The 26680-nt window shown below is 44.6% G+C and overlaps 1 protein-coding gene across 6 annotated transcripts in view; it reads left to right on the forward strand.

Annotated features, from left to right (window-relative positions):
* The window catches only part of SFMBT2 (Scm like with four mbt domains 2), a 224681-nt gene that overhangs the window by 171884 nt on the left and 26117 nt on the right, over positions 1-26680 (forward strand). For all 6 annotated transcript variants that reach the window (XM_057544328.1, XM_007167433.2, XM_057544331.1 and 3 more), the window contains 4 exons: positions 7886-7999; positions 11081-11123; positions 12932-13002; positions 15395-15534. In XM_057544328.1, coding sequence (XP_057400311.1) covers positions 7886-7999; positions 11081-11123; positions 12932-13002; positions 15395-15534 — 368 coding nt within the window. The remainder of the gene's footprint in view (positions 1-7885; positions 8000-11080; positions 11124-12931; positions 13003-15394; positions 15535-26680) is intronic.

A 26680-nucleotide genomic window follows, 5' to 3' on the forward strand; every position in this document is an offset into this window, starting at 1 on the left:
TTATGTATTTAGTGTTTTCTTTCCTCAGTCCTGGGGACAAAATGTTAGAGATTCACTCCAGTCACTTTGGGGCAATTAAATTATTTTTATGATGATGGTGATTCTTATTATAGACCATTTATATGACACTTAATTTATAATGTACTTCATACCAATTTGTTAGTTATTTTTATGTAATAAATTGATTTGAAATATTTTCAACATATGGCTAATTGACTACGTTTAGTAATTAAAATGATCATTTTAATTTAGTATTTGACTTCTTTTAAAGTCAGATAGTTCTTTAAGTGCCTCTAAAGGAGCTGATGTTGAAGAGGAAGCGATAAATCAAATACGCGAGATTAGTGTAATATTATTTTGGGTGCATATTTGGAAAGAATGTCAAGTTCTCAAAAACCACTGACAGCGAGCCAGGGCCGTTTCTGATGATGGAGTTTTGTGTTTTGGAAAGGACGTTGTGATGTTTTCTCTTATGTTAATTATCTGCTCTAGGTTATCATCTCTACAGTTACGAGCATTTATTCATATTCTACGAATTACATTCAGTTTTAATACCTCTCATATCATAGCCCCACACACTGGCTCACACCCTGGTACATCTGCATCTCACAATCCAAGTCACGTTACATTCATTGGAGATCATTTTCTTATGGGACAAATAGGGTGCGGGTGTTCTGTTCACTCTCAGAGTGCATTAATTCACGAAGAGGGTTGACATCTTTGCGTTGCCTTCCTTGGTTTCTCTTGTCTCTGTTATTATTAATACCATTTTCCTCCCGTTTCAAAGAGATGTGATACGTATTCCCTTTATTCCCCAATATTAGGTATTTCAGCCTTTTAGCTGAGGCAGAAAATTCCTTTTATGTCATAAAAAGTATCACAAGCTGCAGGCTTCATTTCCACTGGGTTGTTTAGCTCTTTTATTGTTGCCACTACAGGAATTTTTATAGAGAGCTTAGAACATGAGCAGCAAATCTTGGTTTTGACATTGGGAGGCCTGTTAAAAATGAAAAAAGGAGGGGGTTCTGGGATGGCGTTTCTGCACGTTGAACGTGGGGAAGGAATGATGGCCCTCCCATCATTTGTTTCCTGGGGCTTTCCCTTCCAGTTTGTTAAAAACAAACATACAGAGAACAAAAAAATGAAGATGACCCAGAGGTCGTCAGGTCTGTGGAGAAGTACCAAAATGTAAGTTCAGGGAGCTTAACTCAAACCATCAACTTAGGTTATTACTAGCATCTCATGATCTTTACTTTTTGCTGCCCTCCGAAACAAAATTTAGAGAAAATAAAATTTTTCCACAGTCAATACGAGCAAAACACAGTGTATAAATTTCAATCTGTGGGTCTGAGCTGTGTATCACTTTGGATGGTAGGTTTTTGAGGAACCGTATCCTTTCACCGTGAACTTCACATCCCCATTGACAAGGACCGAATGTGCAGGGACGTGGCCCCTGATTTCTGCAGGGGACGACCATCGCGAGCCATGCGTGGGCTCTTTAAGTAGAATTTCAGCATAGGTGTTTAAACACCAGCGACAATTCAAGGACGGATGTGATCTCTCCTTTTCCCTCTTCAGAAACGCATACACTCTGCAGCTGTCCAGTGGCATTTCTGATGTATCTGATTTGCTCCCAGCTTCTTGGCTATGGGGAGGTGGATCTTTTGGCAGTTTGTACTCTGCTGGTTTCCTCTGCTTGCTTTCAGTTTCATTCACCTTTCAAGGTTGGAAGGCAGCAAGCAGCTTGCAGGGACCATGTCCTCGCCTCCTTCACCTGATACTACAGCGTCCTAAGCCAGCTTCCAACTCTCTTATTAGGAGTGCTGGCGTAAGGGTGTAGACCTTTCACTTTTGATGCATGCACTTTCCCATAACCCTCTCTTTTTGCCCTTGTCTTTCCCATGTACTCATTGGTCATCTGGTGTTTCCTTCCCTCATATGGGAAGGTCAGAACTCTTCAACATCCTTTATTTCCCCGGTTCCCATTCAACCTCCTCTTCCTCTGTGACTCAAGCAGCAGTTCTGTGCTGACGTGTCCAGATGCCCAGCGCTCACAGCAAACACGTTCAGAACTCCTGTTTCCAGCTACCTGCAGAGCGTCTCCCTGGGGACGTCTGCGTTTCCCAACCGAAGGCCACTGTTGTAACCCCTGTGTTTGCTCTTCTCGACTTTCCCATCTCACCCAGAGGCACCATGATTCTACCCAAGTTAGACACCAAAAAGTCATCCTCTTGTCTGTTTGCTCTCCCACTGCCCCCATGACCAGTAGTGACTCCAGGCCCCCCGCCCCCATCTCTGTCCTCTCCCTGCCACACTCTGGTTCCAAGTCTGCATCCCTTCCTCTTAGGATGTCAGTAGTCTCTCAACTGCTTTCTCTCCCATCCTCATAGAGCAGTAAGGCTTAGCTCTGTATAATACAGCCCCTGCCTTCTAAATATTCAACGAGTCTGTATTTCTCACGGAGCAAAGACTCAAATTGTATAACTCAGCATTCAGCCACCCCCTCCCGACATGCACATCTGCTTCCTAGATGTGTGATCTTGAGCACTTTGTGAGTTTAGACTCTCTTTTTTGTTCGTGCAGTTCCATAAAAGGTAGGGTAACGGATTCTGCCTTATAGGATGGTTATGGGTGAAGTCCTATCTATAAAGTGCTCGAGTTGTGCTGGGCGCATCCTAGGAAGTGGAGGAGGTTGATGAGCAGAGAGAAGGCAGCACCCTTCCATTTCAGCCTCCCCGCCTGGAGCTTGTGCACCAGCAGAGTGGACCCCTCGTGTCTGTAAACATCTGCGCTCCTGTCTTTGCCTGTTATCACACAGCACAGTGTTTGTATGAGAGTTCACCTGCGCTCTGCTTGCTAAAGGCTTGCTGAATAGATACGAGGAGTAAATAAAATCGGTGTCCCTTAACGAGAAAGTGATTTAAGATACGAGCAGCCCCTTAAGAACTGCTGTTTGGCTAACCGAGTTTTGAGACAGTGAGATGTTTTATACTTGTAAGCTAAAATTCAAAAACTCCTTGGTCAGTTTTTTTTCCGTGTGCGCTTGGTTCAGTTCCAGTAAACTACCTTCTGCATCATAACACACGGGAGTCCTATGAAAGTGCAGATTCCTGGGGCTGCTCTAGACCCATGACTTCCGAGCCCTGGGAGCAGGGTCTGGGAATCTGCATTTTCATGTCACCCTCCCCGGATGATTCTTTTGCACGGAGAGTTTGTAAAGTCCTCTAGGAGATCAAATGGGCAAAGAAACTCAGGTGACGCAACCTCTTCTGTCTAGGAGACCGCAGAAAACTGCTCTTTAAGCCTTTTCTGTAATTTGTGATAAAGTCAGGTGGTTAATAGCACTTTGCAGAGACCTGTAAGAATGAAACAAGGGAAAATGCAAATGTGAAAGTAATTATATTTCAAGCCAGTGTGGGTGGTTTTTAAATCTTTAAAAAGAGGTATGGGCTGCAGGAGACATTTTGGGGAGAAGCTGCTTTAGCAGATAGGGGTATATGTGGGAGCAGGACCTGTGTTCTTGCACAGTTAAGGAACATGGCCCAGGAGTGGATGCTGTCTTTGAACAGGCTTTGAAGACTCCCAATCAGTTACACAGGTTCTGAGTGGTCAGCGACAGCCCTAGCTCTGGCTTTCTTAAGCAAAATGGGAATTCGGGGGCAGGCTTTTGGTGGGAGGCTGGAGGGGGGTAAATCTCCTCTCCAGAGGGCTTTGCAGCAGGAACCAAAGGAAAGTTTGGGCTTTCAAGCTGCCGTTGTGCTGAGTGTGACTTCTGACTGACCACGTTTTCCTCACGAGCCCGCCTCGAATGCTTTCTTAGGCTCTGGAGCTAGATTGCTTAGGTTCGAACCCTAGATCCCCCTCTTACTGGCCGCTTGATCTTTTCCTGACCCTCAGTTTACTCATCTATAAAATGGGGATGAAAACCATCCAATCTCTTAGGGTAGTGAGGATGAAACACTTAGAAAGGTATCTGGTCCAGAGTAAGTGCTGTAAGAGTTTGCCATTCTGTGGATGGATCTCTCCCTCCACTCACACATTTAGTCCCGTTTCTGTTTTCCTTCAGATGGTTTCCTATCGCATGTCGATCTTGCCAGCCACAGTTTTGCCGTCTCTTGATTCCTTAGGAATTTATTCCAGAGCTGACAAGGGATCTCTGAGATCTTGTTCTGGGGACCCCCGTCTGCAGATGGAGGGCCCAGGCTGGATGGCGGGTGGGGTTTCCAGCACCCAGTTCTTGCTTTTCTTTCTTCCAGTGCTTTACCTTTTCATCGCACACTCGAGCCCATCACAACTTGGTGTGGCCTTTAACTCTTGATGAGGGCGCTGGACGAGTCCCTCAATCCCTCTCGCCTTTCTTCCTGTGCTGGCTCTCACCTGAGATGCAGGGGTCATTCGGATTCTATTAGTGTAGTCAGTGAACATCATGTACTTCCTCCGTGGTTGCTCCTAGCCTCTGCCCTCACAGCCCTCCTGGCTCTGGTCCCACCGGCATCTCCACTGGTGCTCACCCATGCTCATTCCCATCCCTAATTTGCTGGGAATGAAGCAGTTACTGCTGTGAGGAGTTTGATTGGATTGTGTTCCTAGGAAGATACTTCAGCATCATCACAGCCATCCTCTTCTTTCTTCCTGACGTTCCCAATAGAAGGAGCCACCGATTCTATCACAGTGCCCTGCATCCTCTGCTGGGTTAAGCTGTGATACAGTCTCTGCAGACAGAAGGGCAAGAGGCACTTTGTGGAAGTGGATGGGATGCGCTGGTCTGAGGACGGAGTCTCAGGATATGGCAAATTGCAAAACCATTTTAAGGTTCCAAAGTGATTCCTCCAACTTTATATGCTGGTACATGGGCCCTGTGAGTATGGGAAGTCTTTCTCCTGTAGCGGTGAAATGACATCGTAGTTTAATTTCCTCTTAAGGTAACTTGTCCTCCCTTAATCCGACCTCTGTGGCCATACCGTATGAGAGCCTCCTTTCTTCTCTGAATATCTTTGTTGTGTGGTTGTCATTGTGATGATGGCGAGGTTGTAGTTGTAAGATAGGTAATTCATTCACAAGGGCTGAAAATACATAAAGTATCTTTGGTCATATTGTCTCCCCCCACTCCTGTCCCTCAGGCCCTTTCCCAGCAGACACCCACTGAATTAGGATTTTTCATTTCTTCCAGATTTATCTCATGCACATATAAGTATGTTATTTTCCCCTTTAAAGCAGATGGTAGCATACTAAATATACACAGTGTTCTGTGCCCTGCTTTTCTTTTACTCAAATATACATCTTTATGTATAAATATATAAAGAGGTTTCTCATTCTTTTTTATAGCAGCAGGATGGATATTCCATTATAGGAATGTACTGTAACTTATTCAAGTATGGCCCCATAGATGGAGGTTTAGGCTTCCCAATGGTTTTCGAGATGAAGATTTTGGGTAAGAATGAATAAGTAGAATCCATGACTTGATGCAACTGAAACAAAGTCAGAGATTGAGTATGGCCTTGTGTTGTTCATCGGACATTGTTCTATAAAATGCTAAAAAATATTGCAGAGGCCCTTAGCAGAGTATCTCTCTTCACGTAGGTAGTTTTGGCCATCCTAGAATAATCAAGAAGGAGCATTGGCAACACTTTAATGATTATTTTGTAAGCTACTGAGTCTCTAATCTTGGGAAATAATGGGTTATGTTTTAAAAAATTATTGTTGAGTCCAGCCAGATATTTCTAGATTCATAAGATTGATAAAAGGAAATAAAAAATTAGTACTCATCATTCAGAAGAGGATTGGAAATGTTTCAGGTTCACAGATACTTTCCTGGATGATAAATTCCCCACTTTTCCATCAGTTATTATTTCATAGATGCCTTAATGGGCCAGATTTGGGGGTGGAAGGAAGGCCGTAACTTTCTGGAGAACAAGGTTGCTGACACATTTGTAGCTCCTAAGTGTTTGTTGAATTGAACGGAAAGCATGATCAAAGAATATTAGAAGTATGGTAAAGACGGCCTTGGAAATATATGAATGTATATATTGTTATAGAAGTGTATATAGTGAAGCATTAGTATGAACTAGCAGAACACTGGAAAATAGAAATAATTCAGGAAGGAATAAGCTATAAAGTTCACTTTATGCTCCCTTTTGAAGTACTACTTTGACCTTGAAACTCTTTTTTGTACCTAAACGTAAATCTGGAAATACAAATGTATCTAGTAGATGAATTCAGCCTGTTAGCAAAATTGCTGAGTAGCTAAGAAATAGGCTCTGTCTTTGTGTTTTTTGTGAGTCTGAAGCTGAGGATGTGCCTTGTGATTGGGGAACAGCCTGGTGACCCTCTTCATTGGCCCCTCTGCAGAATCCAGCACCCTTCTCGACAAGAAAAGTCACTCCCACATTTGAAGCTACTTGGAGAGTTTCTTTACCTTTTGTCTGTTTTGGACGTCTTCTTGTTTATTTGATGATTTCTTTGGCAAATAGATTAAATATTGTCTGAGTCATGTAATACAAGGCAGAAATGCTTTCTTTCAGTCAACTGTGTTGGAAAATAATCCCTATAAACCTCCTTGCGTTCTTGTAGCTTATATATCCTTCAAATTATAGGAGAATTCAGTGAAAAGGAAGTTAGGACTGATAATCACAGTAATGACTTTTCTCTGAGAACAAATCAAAAGTTCAGCGTGACTAATGTTGATGATAATACGTATGTGTAAGTATCCACTGTCAGAGTGTTCAGGGCACTTTGTCTACACCAAAATAACGTTTTAGCGCTAAACTGGGTACCTACCTTTATCAAATAACGTACTCTAGGAGCCAGCGTAGCTAAAATGGTTAGGACATTTTGTGTTTGCTGGTATTGAGCTTCAGGAAGTTATGTTTTGAGGGGGATGCTATTCCAGATTCATCAAATGACGTGTGATGGAGTTTCTAGTGTTATTTTCGTCTTGATTGGCAGTGAAGAAACCAAAGCACAGCAAGATTAAGTGGTCAGAGCCAGGGGGTCATTCTATTAATAGAGCTCTTTCTTATCTTTTGATTCTTAGTTCAAGAGTGTCTTCCCTCAAAGTGTGTTTTTAAAGAACTATTGATTCGGTGTAGAACTAGTCCTTCTTTTCACTAGTTTGCTGGGTTCTAAATTTACTCTCTCAGTAAGCAGAGTTTCTTGGAACCTTTGCTCATATTACATCCAGATCTTTTCTCTCTTTCAGAGTCTCTCAGCTGTGATGCTGATTTATCACAGGCACCATTATGATTATGAAACAGGAGGTGATACGTAGGCAGATCCCCACTAAAGAGACATTCCTGTATAAGTGATTTTTGTGTGAAATGGCGAAAGTATGCAGACTGCAAACTGGGTTCAAAATAAGTGACTTCCATGACAGGATAAACGAACACATTCCCTAGGAAATTGTGCTTTGGGGATCACTACTTATAACTAGTGTTACTGAGCCCTACTAGTTCCTTTTAACTGGAGCATTTAACTTTCATTGGAAGAAGATTGACCTCTGCTTGGTGTTGGGTGAAGAAGTCTTGTTGCTTCCACCCCACAAGCTGGACCACCTTCCTTAATTTCAAAGCTCTTCTTAGGAAAGAAGGACGTTTGTTCTTTCTAGCCTTTCTGGCTTAGATGCCAATTGTCCCCAGATTCCTTCCTCTTCCTCCCATTTTCAGGGGGAAGTAGCTCTCCTTTCCAGACCCCTACTTCATGTGAATACCTTGTACTCCTGCTACTTTACATTTCAGGCATTTGTATCTGTTGTAAGATACTGTCAGCTTTGTGTTTAACATTCAGAAGAATGTCTTCTTCCGTCTCAGGGGTGCCCTGTATTTTCCCTCCTTCTTCTGTGTCTTTGTTGGTAAAACCTGTTTGCACCTGCTGTCTTGACTACTTGCAGGCCTGCAGAGTCCGGCTCCAGAGTTCATTGTTGATGTTGAATCCATGGACATCTTCCCCGTGGGCTGGTGTGAAGCCAACTCCTACCCTCTGACCACACCGCACAAGACAGTCTGTAAGTATCGCCCTGCTCAGAGCCCAACTGGGTAACATCTGGGACTTGGGTGAATAAACAGGCAGTTTGGTAAAGATAGTTAGTGGAGCCAAATTGTAAAAACCAAAAAAGGTTGTTGATTTCACACAGAGCACCAGTACTTTTGTCTCATTTATCCTTTAAATGTCTGCGTGAGATGAATATGCGGAAGCATTTCCCTGGTTGACAAACTAAGTCACATGATGAGGCACAGAGAGAGGATCTGGAATCTTCACTCCCCGTTTTGTGTACAATTCATGATCTTGATTAGAAAAAGTTTCAGCTAATATACTATACGTTTGTATGATCATATCTGAGAAAGAACTACTTTTCCTCATGAGGTTTACCCCAAAATAATCATAATTGGTCCCAATAATTTACTGACATAGCTATAAACACTTAACTACTCTGAGCACTAACTAAACCAGTGAGATTTCAACTGGACTTTGAAAAGAGCATTATATCACATCTTCTGATCACAAAAATGCCAAATTAAAACAATATTAGTAATTAAACCACACAGCATCACATACACACACACACACACACACACACACACACATACCACTTAAATACATATAAGTGTGTGTTTTTTTTTTAATCTGATCTTATTGTATCTACCCAGTAACTAGATTGTAAACATTTTTTTAAAAATTTTATTTATTTATTTATTTATGGCTGTGTTGGGTCTTTGTTTCTGTGCGAGGGCTTTCTCCAGTTGCGGCAAGTGGGGGCCACTCTTCATCGCGGTGCGCGGGCCTCTCACTATTGCGGCCTCTCTTGTTGCGGAGCACAGGCTCCAGACGCGCGGGCTCAGTAATTGTGGCTCACGGGCCCAGCTGCTCCGCGGCACGTGGGATCCTCCGGGACCAGGGCTCGAACCCGTGTCCCCCGCATTGGCAGGCGGACTCCCAACCACAGCGCCACCAGGGAAGCCCCGTGTGTGTTTTAACATATATTATTGTAGGTCATTTTCCTGGAATGGTAACCATTTAAAAATCTTGAAACCTAATCAATCTTGGCATTTATTACTCCCCCCTAATGGGTAACAGAAGTATTATTTTAAAATGTGAGTCCTTAAAGATAAGGGGCTTTAATTTTTGTGAAATATAGTATATTTCTAATGTTTTCTTTATTAATTTATATGCTGGCTGACTTCTTTGTGGCATCCTACCATAAGGTCGCTTACGTAGATGCTCAGAACTTTGCCATAAAGAGAGTTCCATCCCATAGTCGGCTTCCTGTTCCCTGATGTCAACAGATTTTGAAGGACACTTAAGAGACCTACTGCATATTCATTTCGAGTTGGATGGGGCATTATCCGTGTGAATCAAAGTAGGGGGCCCAGGTTATAGACAGAGGTGGATTTTAAGGAATCCTTCTGTACCCCCATACTGCACGCTGGATCTGATCCAATAACAGTGACGTCACTGTCCCTCACTTTAAAATATTTCTAAAAATCTGAGCTTAGAATAATTATTTCAGTCTCAAGGGCATTCTTTTTCTTTTTCTTTTATCCTCACTTAAAATGATGCAGTTCCTTGGCTCTCAGCCTCCACAGCCACTGGGCAGGTTCTCCCCGGGTTCTCCGGGTTTGGGCCCTACCCCCTGTGCCTCAGACAGAAATCTGTGTCCTGATCCTCTTCCTCCTTCCTTCACGTGGATTTGGGAGGCGACGAGCATTCTGAATTTTGAGTTTTTCTGGATGAAGTCCCACGGGGTTAAGCTGAACGTAATGATGTTTCCTCTCTGTTTCGCACTTCGCCTCCCGGTCTGTTGTGTGTGGCTTCTCATCAAAACATCACACGATGCAGGCATCTCACCCTAATTAGCAAAGACTGAGTTAGGCAAGTTAGTCTACACTCATTTTTCACTTTAGAGATCACGGAGTTCATACTTTTTCGTAGTAATTACAGGCAGACCTCTTGTCACAGATACTGCGTTTTTTTACAAATTGAAGGTTTGAGGCAACCCTGCATCAAGCAAGGCTATGACTCACTGAACCTCAGATGATAGTTAGCATTTTTTAGCGATAAAGTATTTTTTAATTAAGGTATGTACATTGTTTTTTTAGACATAATGTTATTACACACTTAGTAGACTACAGTATAGTGTAAACATAACTTTTATATTCACTGGGAAACAAAAAAATTCCTGTGACTCTTTTATTGCGATATTCACTCTATTGGGGTGGTCCGGAACTGAACCCACAATATCTCTGAGGTCTGCCTGTACTGGAATTGGATACTAAATAAAATCAAGACTAGATGAAATTTGAGTCACTATTTCTCTTATTTATTTTTGTTTTCGTCTTGTTTCTCACATGTACATTTTGCTTTGAAGAGGCAAAGTCTAAATGAATCTGCCAAACTCTGACAGCTTTAGAAGTTCTGTTAGAATTAATTTTTGCAAATGTTGGAAGATGCAGGCTTATCTATGCCCAAATTTATATATGCCAGAGGCTCTGGTCTGTCTTTGTGAAGGTGACTCTAACCAGTTATAAATGTAAACTGGAAATGTTCTTAACCCCAAGTTTATTACTGGCTGGTTTATGTCACTATTTGACAGACGTATATGTTTGCTAGGCACCAATCCTCCTTTTAATGATAAAAAGTTATAGTTTATAAACATGCCTCTAATCCTAATTTGGGAGCATGCTGCTATGGTAAAATTTTTTGACTTATCACATTTTCTGTGGGGAAAAAAGTCATCTGGGTAATCGTGCTTACACCAATCCATCTTACCAGCTGTGTTCCTGGGAGGTCTGATATGTGTGCTCTTTTTCTTTTTATTAGAAGCACATTTTAGAATAAAGTAGCCAGTGTAGTGATAAAGTTAAATGTACTAAATTCTATTTAGATTTCACTTCTGAAAAGTCAAAGTCTATTTTATGCTAGAAGAAATTAAGATAAAATTGTGGCCTGAATGAAATAACTTTTCAGTTTTTAAATTGTTACTTTAAAACAGACAGTTCTATACCTACTGAACCATTTTAAAAAATGCTTCTTCCTAGCTAGCTATCAAAGCTGCTTTTCTTTTTTTCCCTTTTTGCCTGTTTTACAGCACAAAAGAAGAGAAAGATCGCAGTTGTGCAACCAGAAAAACAGTAAGTTTTTTTTTTTTTTTTTCACAAAAACTCTGTGGTAAACTCTGAAGTGTCTTTCAAGAGGATGGGAAACAGGGCTGTTTTCGTTAGAGAGCTAGTCAACACCTAGCACAGTAGTAGAGGGGACAGTAACACATAGCTCCTGTTACTTATTGTGCATCTATTATGTGCAGGACACAGGTCTTGCTTCTAAAGCAGTTTCTTCTCCAGATTGTAACTTCTCACTTTCCTCCCAGCTCAGCCGACCTGAAGGATGCCCAGCGTCTTGCATTGCTGGTAAAGGCACTCTGTGCCCATGGTTCTTAATGCCCCCAGGGGCCCCACAGAGCTGCCCGTCCAGGCCTCGGCTCTGCCCGCTCCCAGCCCAGTGAGCTGGAGCAGGTTGCTTTATTTCTCCCCATCTCAATGCCCTCCTCTGTAAAGTACCCATTTCTCAGGTGTTTTAGGAGATTGAATTAGATTCTACGTGAAAATGTGTGGGCCCTCTGTTGCTGAATAAACTTAGGTTACTCCACATTTCTGTTGTAATTTTATGAGGAAGGAGGGTGTTTGACAGCCTGTGGACAGGCCAGCTGTATATTTTTGGAAAATCGTCACTGTTGGTAACATTCTTATATATTGGAAAATGTCTGGAATATACTACGATACACATCCCTTACCAAGTCATTATGTTTTCTTAGTAGACTGTTGGAAAGGGAATTGAAAACAGCTTTTTTTTCATGTACCTGAATTGAAACTTAAATAAAACGAAATTGAATAATAACTGCATTGTTATTTGATGCAAATAACAGTTTTCTGGGTATTCTTTTTACATTTCTAACAGTGTTTCAGGTTAATCATCTCACTCCAGTTTTATCTGGATAACATTGAAATAGAGAGGAAAAACTAAGCTAACAGTCACGTCACGGAGGCCAAATTTGAATTCATGACTCCTCAATTTGCAGTCTGTGGATCAGTGGTTTTCACCCTTTACTCGCGTCTGTCACTAGACAGCTCGTTAAAACACAGGTTGCTGGGCCCCTTCTGCAGAGTTTCTGACTCAGGGTGTCTGTGGTGGGGCCTGAGCATCTCCGGGTGTAACAGGTTCCCAGGTGATGCTGATTTGACAGCTGGGGGACCCCACTTTGGGAACCAGCACCATAGATGACCCCACTAAGATCTCTTGTTTCCGTTTACATGGAGTTTACATAGTTTTCCAGCTATGCGGTTTCTACGCAGCCAGCCTGTACATCCCCGGGAAAGCCAAGTTGCCTCTTTTCCCCTAAGGCGACAGTTTTTATATTTGTTCAGCAACTTTTTACTGAACAACAGCAAAGACTTCTGTCTTAGACTCATAAACCTACTTCACATTTTAAGAATCATCACTTCTTAGATTTTCTTTGGAGATTTTGTTTTCAGTGCGGCCATAACCCACACAAGCATGGATGCCAGAAATCAAAAGTCAGCAGAAGGTCATTGATGAGGAGAAGTCTGACTTAAAGTCAATGCAAGCTGACTTTCTGCATGTCCTAAATATAATTAAGGACATTATTATAATTCTGTAACAAGCGACAAGCCCAGGAGTGACCTAGAGGAACCTCAGTGATCAGTGATGACCCTTCCAGGGGCTGGAGACCCATAGGCTTCTTGGAATTATTGTAAGACTTGCCCCCAAAGATCTTACCTGTTCTTATACATGCACACGTTGTATCTGACCACATTCTTAGCTTAGATTTCTCTAAGAGCTGCTTTAAGTTATGAAAAGACTTTGGAAGGTACCAGTTTCTTCTAAAGCGTGAAACCCATGGGAGTTTTTTCTTTATCCACAGATCGTCATCCACAGTGCCTGTTGAGAAAATACCTCACGACCTTTGTTTATTCCCTCACCTGGACACCACAGGTAAACGAGCTACTTAGGACGCCCTGACACTTCCCAGTATGTCACTGTGACTGGAGACATGGATATATTTTTAGGTCAACATGAGAATACTCAACTTTGAGCCAACTGTCTTTTTTTCTTGCTGCTTATTTACAGATACCTACTCATTTCTAAGCTAAATTCTTGGTGCCTTTTCTGCTTCTTGGTCAGTAGCTCTAGACACTTCCCTTGGTCTGAGGAAAAGGGTCCATGTGTTACTTGGAAATTACGAGCCCAGTTAGGACTGTGTATCACGAATAATCATGTGGAAAAAGAAGGAGTTGAAAATATCGTTATTAGGCATTTCTTTTTGGACATCGTATGCCAGTTGCACTTCCATGTTTACACTAGTGGTTAATCCTTAAGTCCCTGTGGGCTTTTGAATTGTTCCCTAAAACCCTCTGTTTGAATAGCTGGTTGGGAACAGTATATGTGTTTTAATGTATAAAGTCCTGCATCTTACAGTAACCTTTAAAAACACAGACGTGAATTACCCTTTGACCACAAATCTGATTATAGACATGTTTGTACATTAAGTAATATATTTGATTAAGAATTCTATTTCCCAGCCAAAACGAAGCCTGTTCTGAATTCCAGAATTAAAACCTATATACCGTGGAAGAATCCTATTAGGCAAAGTTTTCTTTGTAGTAAAGAGAGCGGTTTTGTGCGTAGACTTACTAAGGTGGTTTTTTCCTAAAGGTCTGGGCAGAGTAATCTTATCCCCAAATTTCCATGTAAATGCAGCTATGGACTTTTTTTTTTTTTTTTTGCCTGTTGTATAAAATTCAAACTTCAGAATGGTTTTAAAAGAACCATGTCATCTTTCAGAGTTGGTAATTGTTATTTTACTCCTTCTGTTTCATTCCCAGAAAAATAACATGTCTCCCTCCTTACCTGTTGGTTCTCAGTTGAAGTCCTGTGAGAACAAAGCTTCCCAGACTGTCAAATCACCATCCCAAATGAATAACAAGTTTTTATAGAGAAAGAAAGTTTTATACTGTTAGTGCAGCTTGACTTGGAACAGTGGCAGGAGAGGGTGAGTGTCAGCTGGCTGTGTGACCGCAGTCCGTGTGTGTAGGACATCAGGACGCATCCCAGTGATGACAGGGGTACCTCACCATTTAGTTGTTCTGCTTTTTCCCGGCGGCAGCTTGAGACACAATTAGATCAGCACCTTGCCCTTTTGCTTTGTAAGTAGAAAGGCTAACGAGGAAGATGCAGAGTTAAGCCCCTGGGAGGCGCATTTCACATCCATGGACTGGCAAGATGAGGAAGCTTGACCACACCTAGGGTTGGCCTGGGTGTGGGGCAAAGATGAACAGATACACATGATTATATACAAATTAGATAACCAACAGGCACCTACTGTATAGCACAGGGAACTCTCCTCAGTATGTGGTAATCACATATAAGGGAAAAGAATCTGAGAAAGAATATAGATACATACATATATATGTATGACTGAATCACTGTGTTGTATACCCGAAACTAACACAACATTGTAAATCAACTATACTTCAGTTGGAAAAAAAAAAACAGGCACTGGGCAGTGCTTATTCGAGTGTAATTTGGGTCCCTGTGGTGAATAGCTTGGCCGCTTCTAGTAAAACAGGATACACGGACCCGGTGGCTGAGCAGTTCCACCCCGTGTTGTAGACCTGGAAGAATCTCTTGTCCGTAAGCGGGAGTGGATTTCACAGTTGTGTTCGTTAAAGCACCATAGGTAATATTTAAAAAGTAGAAACAACTAAATGTCCATCAGTAAGAGAATAGAAAATTCAGTTGTGTTATATTCACACAATGGAATACTACACAAAGTGAAAAGTGAATGAATTTTCTGGATATACATTTACCCGTTTGGGTGGATCTCAGAAACCTCATGTTGAACTGACAAAATGTTGCAGAAAACCTTTATGGAATATTTTTAAAATAACCTAAGTATCCTGAATTGCTTGTGGATACACATATATGTTGTGTGGTAAAGTTTCTAGACTTTCGTGGGAATGGTAAATGCCAGCTTCAGGGTAGTGGGTTCTTTCTGGGGGGTTGGGTGCAGGATTTCCTGGGGTAGGTTACACAGGGGAACTTAGCTGTGTAATTGGTGTTTTTCTCTTTAAGCTACATTGGAGGATACCTTAGTTGTCCTTGTCTTATTTTTTGTGTTTTGTGTGTGTGTTTTGAATCCTGCATAATAAACAGAAAGGTTCATTTATATGGTAGAAAAAAATAATCAGGATTCCTAAGATGTTACTGTGGATGTAAAACATTCTGATATGAAGACACAGTGCGCCTCTGGGTAGTTTTGCCAACACAGTGGGTTAAGCAGGTTTCTCCAGTCCGAAAGCATCAGCTGTGTTTCTCTTCCCTGCAGGTACCGTCAATGGGAAGTACTGCTGTCCTCAGCTTTTCATCAACCACAGGTGTTTCTCGGGCCCCTACCTCAACAAGGGGAGGATCGCAGAGCTGCCTCAGTCGGTGGGACCAGGCAAATGCGTGCTGGTCCTTAAAGAGGTAAAGCACATCCACAGCTCCAGGGGACTGGTTTTCACGGGGTGGTGGCCACGTGGGCACAATCCCTGAAGAAGGGGGTCATAGGAATTTGAGTCCATGCAGGCAACACGTACCAAGCACCTCTTTCCTCTCAGTCCTGCGGGCTGGAGGCTGGTGGTACAAAGATAGAAATGGTGTTCCTGCCCCGGAAACACTCCCTGTCTAGTGGGAGGAATGTGCCTTCCACCCCGAGTCAGGGAAACGCTGCTCTACGTTTGAGTGAAGTCTTTTGTGAATCATGGCTTTTCTGTTTAAAAAGATGGCCGATTTTGAGCCTTTGTGTAGGTACATTCCTGTTTTTTGTGACAAAAAAGCACCCCCCAAACATCAAATTTATACCACGATGAGTTAATTATACCATGTGTTTTAATTCCTTGGGCACAACGATCCAGTTATCCATTTATCCGTCCATTTATCCATCGAACAAATGTGTGTTCGGCAACTTCTGGGAGCCAGGCACGGCATCAAGTACCAGGTCAAGAAATAAACACCCCCTGCCCTCTGCCCATTTGGGAGATGACATAATTCTAAGTGAGACGTACGGTCGGGTGAAGGCTCGGTGGAGACCAGAGCGTGTGGCCTGGGCGCAGGGGGGGATGTGACGGATCTCTGGATGTGACACTTGATCTGAAGTAGGCAAAGTGACGGCGCCTTGAGTGCACAGCACAGATGGGGCTGCACCGGTGGAGTTCAGCGTGGTCACGTGCGGCTGGAGGACGGCATTGGTCCTTACGTAGAGGTGTAAAATTCACTGGTATAAAAGAGTATGTTATGTTTTGAAAAGAGAAAATGAGAAATCTGGCTGGCCTTCTGCCTCAGCAGGAGGCAGGATGGAGGAGAGGGGCTGCCTGGGAACGGCTTCCCTGGCGTCCTGAGGGATATGGGGCTGAAGCTGTGGGTGACTGGAGCCCAGGTGATACCGCGCCTGTGCAGTTCCCGCCTTGTGAGAGCCCCTGTGAGATTTCACATTTCATTTTGCCCAAAGAGGAGGAGATCATTGCAGCAAAGCCAGAATGCGTTTACCTTTTCAGGCCATCAACAGTATTCGCAGTTAAAGACTTTCTCATATTTTGGAAAAAAATCTGTTTTAGAGAAAAAATTGGGGTTACAGTTGAGAAGCAACCCTGTAAGAAAGGGACCAGGCTACTGCTGTTGTTATTTACTCAGACGAATTTGACGTAGAAGATGCATAGCAGGTGCTTCCTGCCCGTCCTGAGCTTTCAGTCATGGGAGCGACGGACAAGCCAATAGCATCTTCAGGGTAGTCAGTATCTCAGGGCGGGCTCAGGGGCTTGGAGATCTCGGGGGCTTCCTGCACGGCCTGTGGGGTGGGGGAAGGGGTCAGCCTGCTCCAGGGGACGGAAAAGCATCTGGGAAGCCTGGAGCATTGGTGGGATCACGGCAAGGAAAACAGGAAGGAACGCTTGCAACACCTTAAATATGAGGACCGTAGGGACAGGCGTGGAAAGTGCAGAAATTCGAATCCAGAGTCTCCTGCGGGCCAGGACCCCGTCCTGGGCGCTTTGCCTGTGTCCTTATTTAGACTTGCTTTTCTTGAGATCTATCACCTTCATGCTTTACGTTCTGAAATCAAACAGTGCAAGGCTGGCGTCCAGCCTGAGTGGCGAGTGGATCCCACTGATGAGAAGTTAAAGGGAGATGGTGGCCGAGGAGGGGGTGGGGCAGCCCCTCTCGGAGGCCATCGGGGCTGCTGGGGAGTGAGCCCCAGCCAGCAGCCGAGACATGGTGCAGGGCCCCGGCTTGGCCCATAGTATCTATTCTTTCCATCTGACTGTTTACAGGGTAGGCGGGAGACAAGGAGCCCTCCCCTGCAGGGTGAGCCCAGAGACATCATCCTTTGTAAAGAACACGAAAACCCCACATAAATAAGGGTCACTTCTTTTAAACTCACCTTCCAGCCCCAGATATAAGACTGAATTACCAAGGTAGAGCCCTTTATCTGTTGACACCTCTTTTGTTGCTGTAGGATGAAAGGGGAAGATATCAGCAATTCTATTTACATATCCCTAACACGCACACTGAGAGAGAGAATTTGCTCACTTAGTGCAATGAACTCTGGATCACTCGTATTCTTTCTGGGAACCGATAAGTACAGAAATCAAAATATCCAACAATCCAAAATTATTAATGGTTAATCCAAAGTTTGCTTCAAGGATGGTAAATATAATTAGTAAATGACTCAGGACTCACCATTATTAACATCTGTCCTTCGTATCACGCTGTTACAATACAACGTCGAGCACGTAGCAGATACCCAGTGAACACGCGCGAATGAACACACACTGAGTTCTGCATCCGCTCCTGAGCTTTCTCTCTTCTTGGTCCCATTTTCTCACCATGCTGCTCACTGGGTCAGCCTCTAACGTCCCCAGTTCCTTTTAGGTTTGCCGCCTTTACTCCCTCAGGCTGGGAAATCAGCTAACAAATTTAAGTCAACTTCTATCAATCGACTAAACTTTATTTATTGAGCTCCTACTCGCCATAGAGCCCTTTAATAGAACCGTGACGGTGTTCAGCTTCAGCAGAGGTTATTTCCAGGTGGGGAAGGTTAAGGAAGACCCCGTGAGACCTTCCCAAGAGTCAGCTCAGCAAGCTCGATGCCCAGGGGCCCTTCTTACTGCCAGGGCCGATGCCTCGGAGAGTGGGGGCGGCTGGAACACTACCCCTAGACAAGTGAGCGCTTCCTGTGCGTTTAAGTCGGCACAGACCACAGATCCCGCAGATGGTAGATTCGGTCTAAGAAGAAACCAAGCCCAGATTACATGTAGGGATATCTGCCACTGTATAAAATACAGCGCCTAGACCTAATGGGCTCTCTTGAGTTTCCCCAGTGTTTTCAGCCCTTGAGGGCAACCTTGCCATGGCCATGTCACCTGCCTGAATTTGTGCCTGGTTTTGTTGCCGGTGCTCAGGATGGGACAGGGAAGCTCACAGAAACCTGGTGAATGGATGCACTTGTAAAGTCCCCGCAAGACCGTTTCACACCCACGTCCCAGTGGTTCCAGAGAGGTCCTTGGCCACCTGCGGGCCCTGTTAACAAACACGGTGGCCTGAGGGTCAGTCTCTCTTTGGGGCTTGGCTAGTTTACTTTCCTACATAATTTCTTTAGAATTCAACAGCAGTTAGCCCTCATCAGTCCTCTGATAGGTGCCAGCCATCAAGTTTAAAAGCTAGGCCAGAGCAGTTTTCTGATGACAGGAACTCGATTTTTGCTGATGTTCAGAAAATGCATGAGGCAGGAGAGAAAGAAAGAAAAAAAGCGAGCACTTCAGTTCCATGAGTGCAAGAAAAATGTAAGTCCCACCAAGCCAGTGTTTATGCTAATACTCCTGCTTCAGCCCAGGACCTGGGCATGGTTTCAGATTGCATTTCCCTTACAGAGAATGAGGGCATTGGAGCAAAGACAGAGCACGTTCGCTTTTTCAGGCCATCAGGGGTGTTAGTAGTTAAACGTTTTTCTGTCTTTGGAAAATGTAGAGTGGTGGCTGTTTTCCCTCTGTCTGGTTCTTCGAGAAGTCCATAAGGTCTGTGGGCATGGGTGTGGAGCCGGCCTTTGGAGAGGGGTCCTGAGCTCTGAGAGGGCGGTGGACCAGAGGGGAGGAAGTTTCTGGCAAACAGGAGGAGGAACGCGTGTTCACTTTCTGGGCAGCGAGCGTCCTGAGCTTGAGTGGGGCTGAGCGCGTAGGGACCTCGATTGCAGAAGGAGGGCGGTCGAGGGGGGCAGGCAACCTCTAAGGGCAGGAGCCCGGTCAGGTCCAGTCACCTCGAACAAGGGGCTCCCAGAAAGTAGCCTGGAGGGGAGGGGGCAGGTTGAGCCCATCCACAGCCCCTCAGGTCCCCGGGGCGTTTTGTGGGACCCCCAGGTGCAGTCGCAGGGAGAGTGGGCCCTGTGACGACAGACAGGAAGTGATGGTGTTTGTCATAAATGAAACTCGCAAGATCAGGATGGTCGTCACCAACCAGGACTGTCCTTTTCTATCCCCAGTACTTTCCCATGCACGCCTGCCCCAGTAACTCCAGGGTCTCCCCAAGTCAAATAAACTGCAGGTCCCTGGGGGCCCTCGGGGAACTTGGGAGGTTTTGCATACCAAGCCTCCCACACCTCTGAGATCATCAGCTCCGTGGGATAGAGTCTTGTCGGCCATTCGCAGAGGCATTCAAAGAACTTCTGCTTCATGCTTTATATGCAAGCTCGTGAGTGGCCAGGTCTGTGGTATTGACTTTGTCTACAGTGCAGTAAGGCAGGTGTTGTGTGCCTGTGTCGGTGTGAGAGAGAGAGAGCTAGTGAGCGCAGGAGGAAGCGGTGGTGGGGGGCATCTGATGTATTCACTCCTGTCCATGTGTCCTGCGATGGAAAGTTCAGCTTCTAATGCAGACACACAATGAGATGGGAGAACACCGACCGACAGGGTCCTACTGGCAGAAATGGCTCTGAAAACACCCGCTTAGGAAGAATGAGAGTCTCTGTTTTCATAACAACTCTGTAAAGGCCATGGGTTAGAAGGCAGCCTGCCAGGATCAAATCCCACATGCCTTACAGAGATTTGGGGGGAGCCCAGGGTTTTTCTTAAACATTATTTGGTTTAAATTATTTGCGGTGTGTAACCTCTGTTTTTAGCAAAAAAGAGAAACATATCATTTTCGGTGGGGAGTCGATAGGAGTCCTTTTTCCCATTTTCCACATCACCTTCCGATGCGTGAAGCTACGGGTGGTAACGGAATTGCTCCTCAGCAGCAGGGGTGGCCTGTGTTTCACTTGCTGCCTTTGGGCAGCGAGGTTTCAGCCGTTTAAGAGATGAACATTTATAGAGGGAAAATCGACAGGTTGTGCCTTTTCTGTGGAAAAGCAAAAAATATGGCACTGGATTTTTATTGCCTTTTCTTTCTGATGTGGAACTTAGGAGAAAGCAACATGAGTCCTGGACACTCAGGAAACTTTCTGGATCCATGAGCCTCCCTGGTTGCTTCCTTCCCTCTAGCACAACCGTCTGCCCCACTTAGTGGAGATTGCCGGGCTTGGGACCTCTGACTCACCCTGACACTGAGGGACCAGTCTGAATATGATGGGCTAGATGGATAAGATAAAATAAGTGAGACTGGACACAGCTTCTCCTCCACCAAGGGGGGAAAGTTGTTCCTGATTCGTAAAATACAGAGACACGCATGTGCACACATCCACCCTACACTGCCCTCCCCTCACTCCCCCCACCTACCCAGCCATCCATCATCTGTCTATATCTGTCTTTCTATCATTTATCTCTGTATATCATATTCATCCATTCATCTATCCATCATTTTTCATCTTTCTATCTGTTAATTGTTATCTATCGATCTATGTCTAATGTACCTAAAAGAGTCACTTTGGTACTCTTCATCACCATCTGGTCCAGGGATGCAGAGGTTTAGACACGACCCATTGAGCCTTCCTGGGTTTTTAAGAGAGTAGGTTGTGATTAGTTGAACTTTGCAAACAGTGACTGCAGAAATGACTAAGAGCCCTGAGTACTGGTCTGATGATGCCAGAGTTTGGGGTGACTAATTGGGTTGCCACCAGGGCACAAAGGAGCCAGGCATGTTCACCTTTATTGAGTAAGATTTTTCTCTCCCTCAATCTGCTTCTGTGGTCTTCATAGCTCTTTAGCCTCAGAAAGTGCAGAAGTCAGTGGCGTGGGGACTGCTGGGTGTAGGCGTATTGTTTTTTGTCCATCCGCACCTTCCCAGGGTCTTTCATTCAGTTATCTGACACTCAGCAGCTATTACTGTGCATGGCCGCATCAGATGCTCTCCCAGCTCTGGGAAGCCAGCAGACAATGAAACATCATCCATCCATCCATCCCATTCATCCATTTAGTCGGGTCCTAAGCAATTCCTGAGTCATAAGCATGTACTGGTGGGCACTGTGCTGGAAGCTGGGGAGTCAAGGTGAGCAGATGTGCCCCCCAGGTGAGTTGACAGTCCCCCCTGCAGAGCCTCAGGGGGGAGGACTTAGGCATTTCAGGTTATACTGGAAAGAGGAAAAGTCTTGCCTAAGTGACATCCAGTTAAGTCAGTCAGCTAAATCAGAGATGCAGACGTGCCTCTGGACAGTATTCTCCGGTGTTCTTGTTGCTGTTGTTTTAGGCTTATGCTGAATGTTAACCCATTGAGAACAGTGTACCGAGCCTGTGGGTGGTATAAACTATAGCACATACATAATGTGTGGTTCCGGAATTAGCTAGACAGTGTCCAGGAAGGTTGGCCAAAGAAGTATGAAGTTTTTTTTGTTGTGAAGGTTTTATGATTTGCCTGTAAAGAAGGTAAGATACTTTTGCTGAACTTTCTTATTGTACTGTAGGGTAGGATTCTGTAGCAAGAAAATCAGTGGCAAATGCTGCCTCCTGGGCCCCCATTGACACAGAACGTATGGTACCAAATAAATTCTTGGAGTGAATCAATCATTAAGTTTTAGATGTACAGAATAATTTGATCCAATATCAGTGCCCATCTTGAAATTCATTGAACAAGTTCCAAAAAGGTCTTGATTGAGCACCTCCTATTGCCAGGCATGGTTTTAGCTACTATGAATAAAGCAACAAACAAAATGAAGTCCCTGATTTCTCGGAGGCTTAGGTTCTAGAGGGAGGGACAGTAAACAAATAAACAAATACGTTTTGGATACAGGGAGGGTTTCCTGGTGAATTGGATATGGACCGTGAGAGTAACAGAATTCACGGAGGCCTTGACAGTCAGGAGAGGGAAATCGAGGAGAAGAGAGAGCCGTAGGACAGAGTAAATCTGTCTGATTCGGGCAGTTGAAGCCTGTCCACTGCACCTCCAAGTGGAGATGGGTGTGTGGGTCTGAAATATACACTTGGTGACCATGGGTTTGCTAGCGCATGGACGATGTTTGCAGCCAGGTGCGCCCTGGTGTGAATGTAGGTGGAAGAGGACAGTCCAAGGATCGAGCCCTGAGGTCACCGTCATTTGAGTTGGGGACATGGAAGGATCAGGGGAGACTGGGTCCTGGGGGTAAGTATAGACAGTGTCTGCGGAGGAGGGAGTGTTGGGCGGCGCTGCCAGCTGCCGACGGGGTCCAATAGGAGGAGATCTGAGAACAGCTCCTTGGCGATGCCGGCACCTCAGGTGATCTTGCTAATAAGACCTGTTTCAGGGAAGCCCCATTGGATTGGGTTCCTGAGGGGCTGAAGGAGAGAAAGGGGAGTCTTGAGTGTCTTGAGGAGTTTTACTGTAAATGGAAACAGAGGAGTGTGAGGTGAACGAAGGAAGATGAGAGATGGAGAGAGAAAGTGGTTTTCCTCCTTTAAGTTGGGAAGTGTTACCCCCGGTTCACACACAGAGGGCGACAGTCCAGCGGAGAGGAAGGAGAGGATGAGGTGGGAGAGGGGCCGTGTCTAGTGATTTCGGGCTGCTCCAGCAGGGGGCCACGGACTGAGCTGGGCGGCTTAGGGAGCAGACGTGGGTTCTCACGGTCTGGAGGCTGGAAGTCTCCATCAGGAGGGCAGGTTGGCGAGACTCCCTTCCTAAGCTTTGCACACAGCTGCCTTCTTGCAGTGTCCCCGCATCTGAGAGGGCGGACACGCTCCCTGGTCTCTGCTCACAAGGGTGCCCCGTCGTGGAGGATCCATCCTCGCGACCTCATCTAAACTTAACCACCCCAAAGCCCCACCCCCAGTACCGTCACATGGGGGAGGGTAGCGCTTCAACGTAGCAATTTGGCGGGACATACTCAGTCCATAGCAGAAGGGAAAACCACAGGTGGAAAAGAATACTCTGGAAAATAGTCTAGAGTATAAGGGCATTTTGCTGCTGATGGATCATGAGCTCAGAGGGCATAATGGGTGGGTTCGGGAAGCAGCAAGGAGCTTGAGATTGGGTCAGACAAGGGGGAAGTGCAGAGCCGTATGGGAATGGGATTCAGGGCAGAAGGAAAGTTCTAGGATTGTTGCGTTTCTGGTGACCAAGCTGAATGAAGGTACAGGGTATGATGGGATTCTCCTATTGGTCTTCCAGGGGGACGTGGATAATTCCTGAAAATCTAGCCTTCTTTGGAGAGTGGTCTTTTAATCAAATTGAAGTGATAAAGTAGGGAGTACTTTGGTGCCGGGCGAAGGGGGCTGCCTACCAGGGAAGCACTGGGCTCCCCGACTTTGCCGTTGAGCCTGGGGGGGAAGGGCCTGCTCTCCGGGTGGTGGGTTGTCCAGGGGAGGTGAGCCTTCTGTGAAGAATCGAAACAAAGATAGAGGGCAGTTTCAGGCCAAGCGATAGAGTCCAGCTGGGAAAACATGTCAGATTATTACTGCTCTTATTACAATTTTTGTAACTAATAACCAAAAGAGAGATGAGCATAGTGATTATTAGATAATATTTTGGGGGTGTATTAGATGCAGCAGTTGCATTAATTTTGGGGATGTGCCCAGAGCAGTCAGTTATTCAGGAGACTGAACGAAAACACCTACGTTTAAGGGTAAATAACTTGGAAAAGTCTTGTTTTCTTTTCCAAGCTTGTTTCATGCTTTCCTCTGGCTTCTTAGAAGGTTACGTTTGTGCTGCAGAGAAGGAAAGACCCTGCTGGTTCCTCTTTCCTCTTACGAGAATATCTTCCTTTATTTTCAGTTTTTGGTGGCATTTACTTTTGTGAACGTTTAAGAAGAAGTGCTGTGTACTCCATTGATACACTGTGGACCTCTGGGGGGTGTAGGATAAATGTGACTTCACTCCGGGAAAAGAAGCACAGCTGCTACAGTTTGTCTGAAACCCAAACTCCTTCTTTGGGTTTGGAGACGTGTTTTAATTAATATTCTCCATTTAAATCTAGTTACAGAAATAAAACTCTGCTTGTCTGTCTGCTCTGCAACGCGCCGGGCCTCTAATTGTATCGACAGCACAGGTGCCCACATCAGAGTCTTGTCTCATTTTGGTCCTCTCGCACTTTATGTATCCCATCCACCTGGCGAAGCCCTACTGATGGAGAAATTGCTGGTTAGGCAAGAGAAATTTTTTTATCATTTTATTATTTTTAAAAACCCATTCATAAAATTATCTCCATTTCATCTGATTTTGAAATTGAAAGAAATCATCTTTGAGGCCCATGAGGGCGTTTGATGGTCCCGATTTCTATAAAAAGCTAATTATTGTAACTGTGGCTCTTGGATAGACTGCAGAGCAGAAAGGTCTGCTGTAACAGTGAACATGTGAGGGGGGCTTGTTTGCATCCAGATCCTTCTTCTGACTTCGCCAGAGAGAGAATATCCTCCTTCCTGTTATCCTGTGGGCCAGTCTCTCTCTAAACGTTTGCCCTAAAGAGACATCTCCCCCGCTGGCCACTAGAATTCAACAGATGACAAACCTCTGAGGTCAGGAACCTGTCTTCTTTCCATTAAGTTAGCCCAACCTGAGCTGTGGGAGCTCATATTTGCGTTCTGAAGTGTTTTCTAATTTTAACACTCAGAGAACTAATTTTCCTACTAAGTGGTTTCCTGCACTTTCAACATTGTTATAACTGTAATCATATGATATAGTTGAGGTTGGAAATGATCTTAGTTACTTTCGGTGTTTGGGGAGAAGTTTTCATGATCGTGCATGTGAAAGGAAATAACGGAATTCCGTGATTTCACGAACAGAAAAAAATCCCATCAATTTACGGAATCCTTTGAGTGCTGACCTTGTACCTGAAAGGGGAGGGGCAAGAGAAGGAGACACGCATTCACTGAGGGGCTCCCGGGTACCAGACGCTTGGCGCTGTTTGCTTCTTCCCCTGCCGACACCACCTACGCTCTGTTCTATTTGTCTCTTCCTCCCTCTGATCACCCTTCTCTCTTCTCCTGTAACTGACTCACTCACCGTTTTCTGAGCAAACTTTTGCGCCTGATGGAGCAGAGGTAGGAGAACGAGAGGCGCAGCAGGACGGGGCCGTGGAAGGCACTGTCGGAGTCCTCGGAGGTTCAGAGAGAGGGGCGCACAAATTGGATTTGAGCATTAGGTCATCGGTGCCCTTCAGTTTTGTGCACTGGTTGGAGGAGAAGCCAGATTCGGGTGGGTTGAGAATTGAAGATGAAGAATTTAAAAGTATAGAACTTTTTTTTTTTTTTTTTTGAGAAGTTGGGTTCTGAAGAAGAGGCAGTAGCAAGAAAGTCAGGAGCTTCTAAGGAGACTTATTTTGCGAAGGTGCGAGACTGAAACATAAATACAGGCCAATGAGAATAGAGAGATGAAGGCTCAGGGAGAGTTTATTTTGTGGGTGGATGAGGACTGCTTGGATATCAAGAAGAGGGCTCCCTTAAACATTTTTTATATGCCGAGCTGTTACCTCCTTTATTTCTCATAACATCCTTATTACAGGGGAGAAAATCTTTTCCTCTACCCTCTTAGGTTCAGTGTGTAGGGGCTGTAAATTAAACTGACAAAAGACAGATTAACAGGAGAAAAGGGTTGAAAGAAATGAAAACAGAAAAGAAATTAAAAACCAAAGAAGCCATTAGGCTTGAGATTTTTACATACCATTTTAATAAAAGACAGTACATTGTGGAGAGGTGATCAGACAAAGGGAAAGGGGTCTGGGCTCGAGGACTGTTAAGTATATGCGGGAATCTAACAGAAGATAAGGGGTTTTTTTTCCTAGTAAGATTTGTTTGTGCAGAGTCATCTCTGGGCCATCTTTGTTTCTCCAGTGACAAGGGTTGTTTTCCTCCTGGTCCAAGAGCGGGGAGGGGAACCACTTTCACAGTATTTTAGGCAGAAATGGGGGGAGGGCAGAGAGTTCCTGCTGTGTCTGCTGTTTCTCAGTTGTGTCAGGGCAAAATTAATCCTATGCCAAAGTGGCATATTTTGAGGTGACAAGTTCTGACCCCCTTCATTGTGAACCACGTAAATGGCAGTGCCCCCATTATACAGATGAGGAAAGTCAATCAAGCATCTTGTCTAAGCTTGATTAGCTTCTAAGGGATGGACCTGGGATCCCATCCCATATCTGTCCAACTTTATAAAGGCTATTGCTTCTCTGTCATACTGTGGGGACTTCTGTGTAGAAGCGTGTTCCCAATAAACATTTCATGAAGCCTAGGAAATCCAGTGAGGCATTGCTCTAGCG

Source organism: Balaenoptera acutorostrata, chromosome 3 (assembly GCF_949987535.1).
Source record: "Balaenoptera acutorostrata chromosome 3, mBalAcu1.1, whole genome shotgun sequence".
NCBI lineage: Eukaryota > Metazoa > Chordata > Mammalia > Artiodactyla > Balaenopteridae > Balaenoptera > Balaenoptera acutorostrata.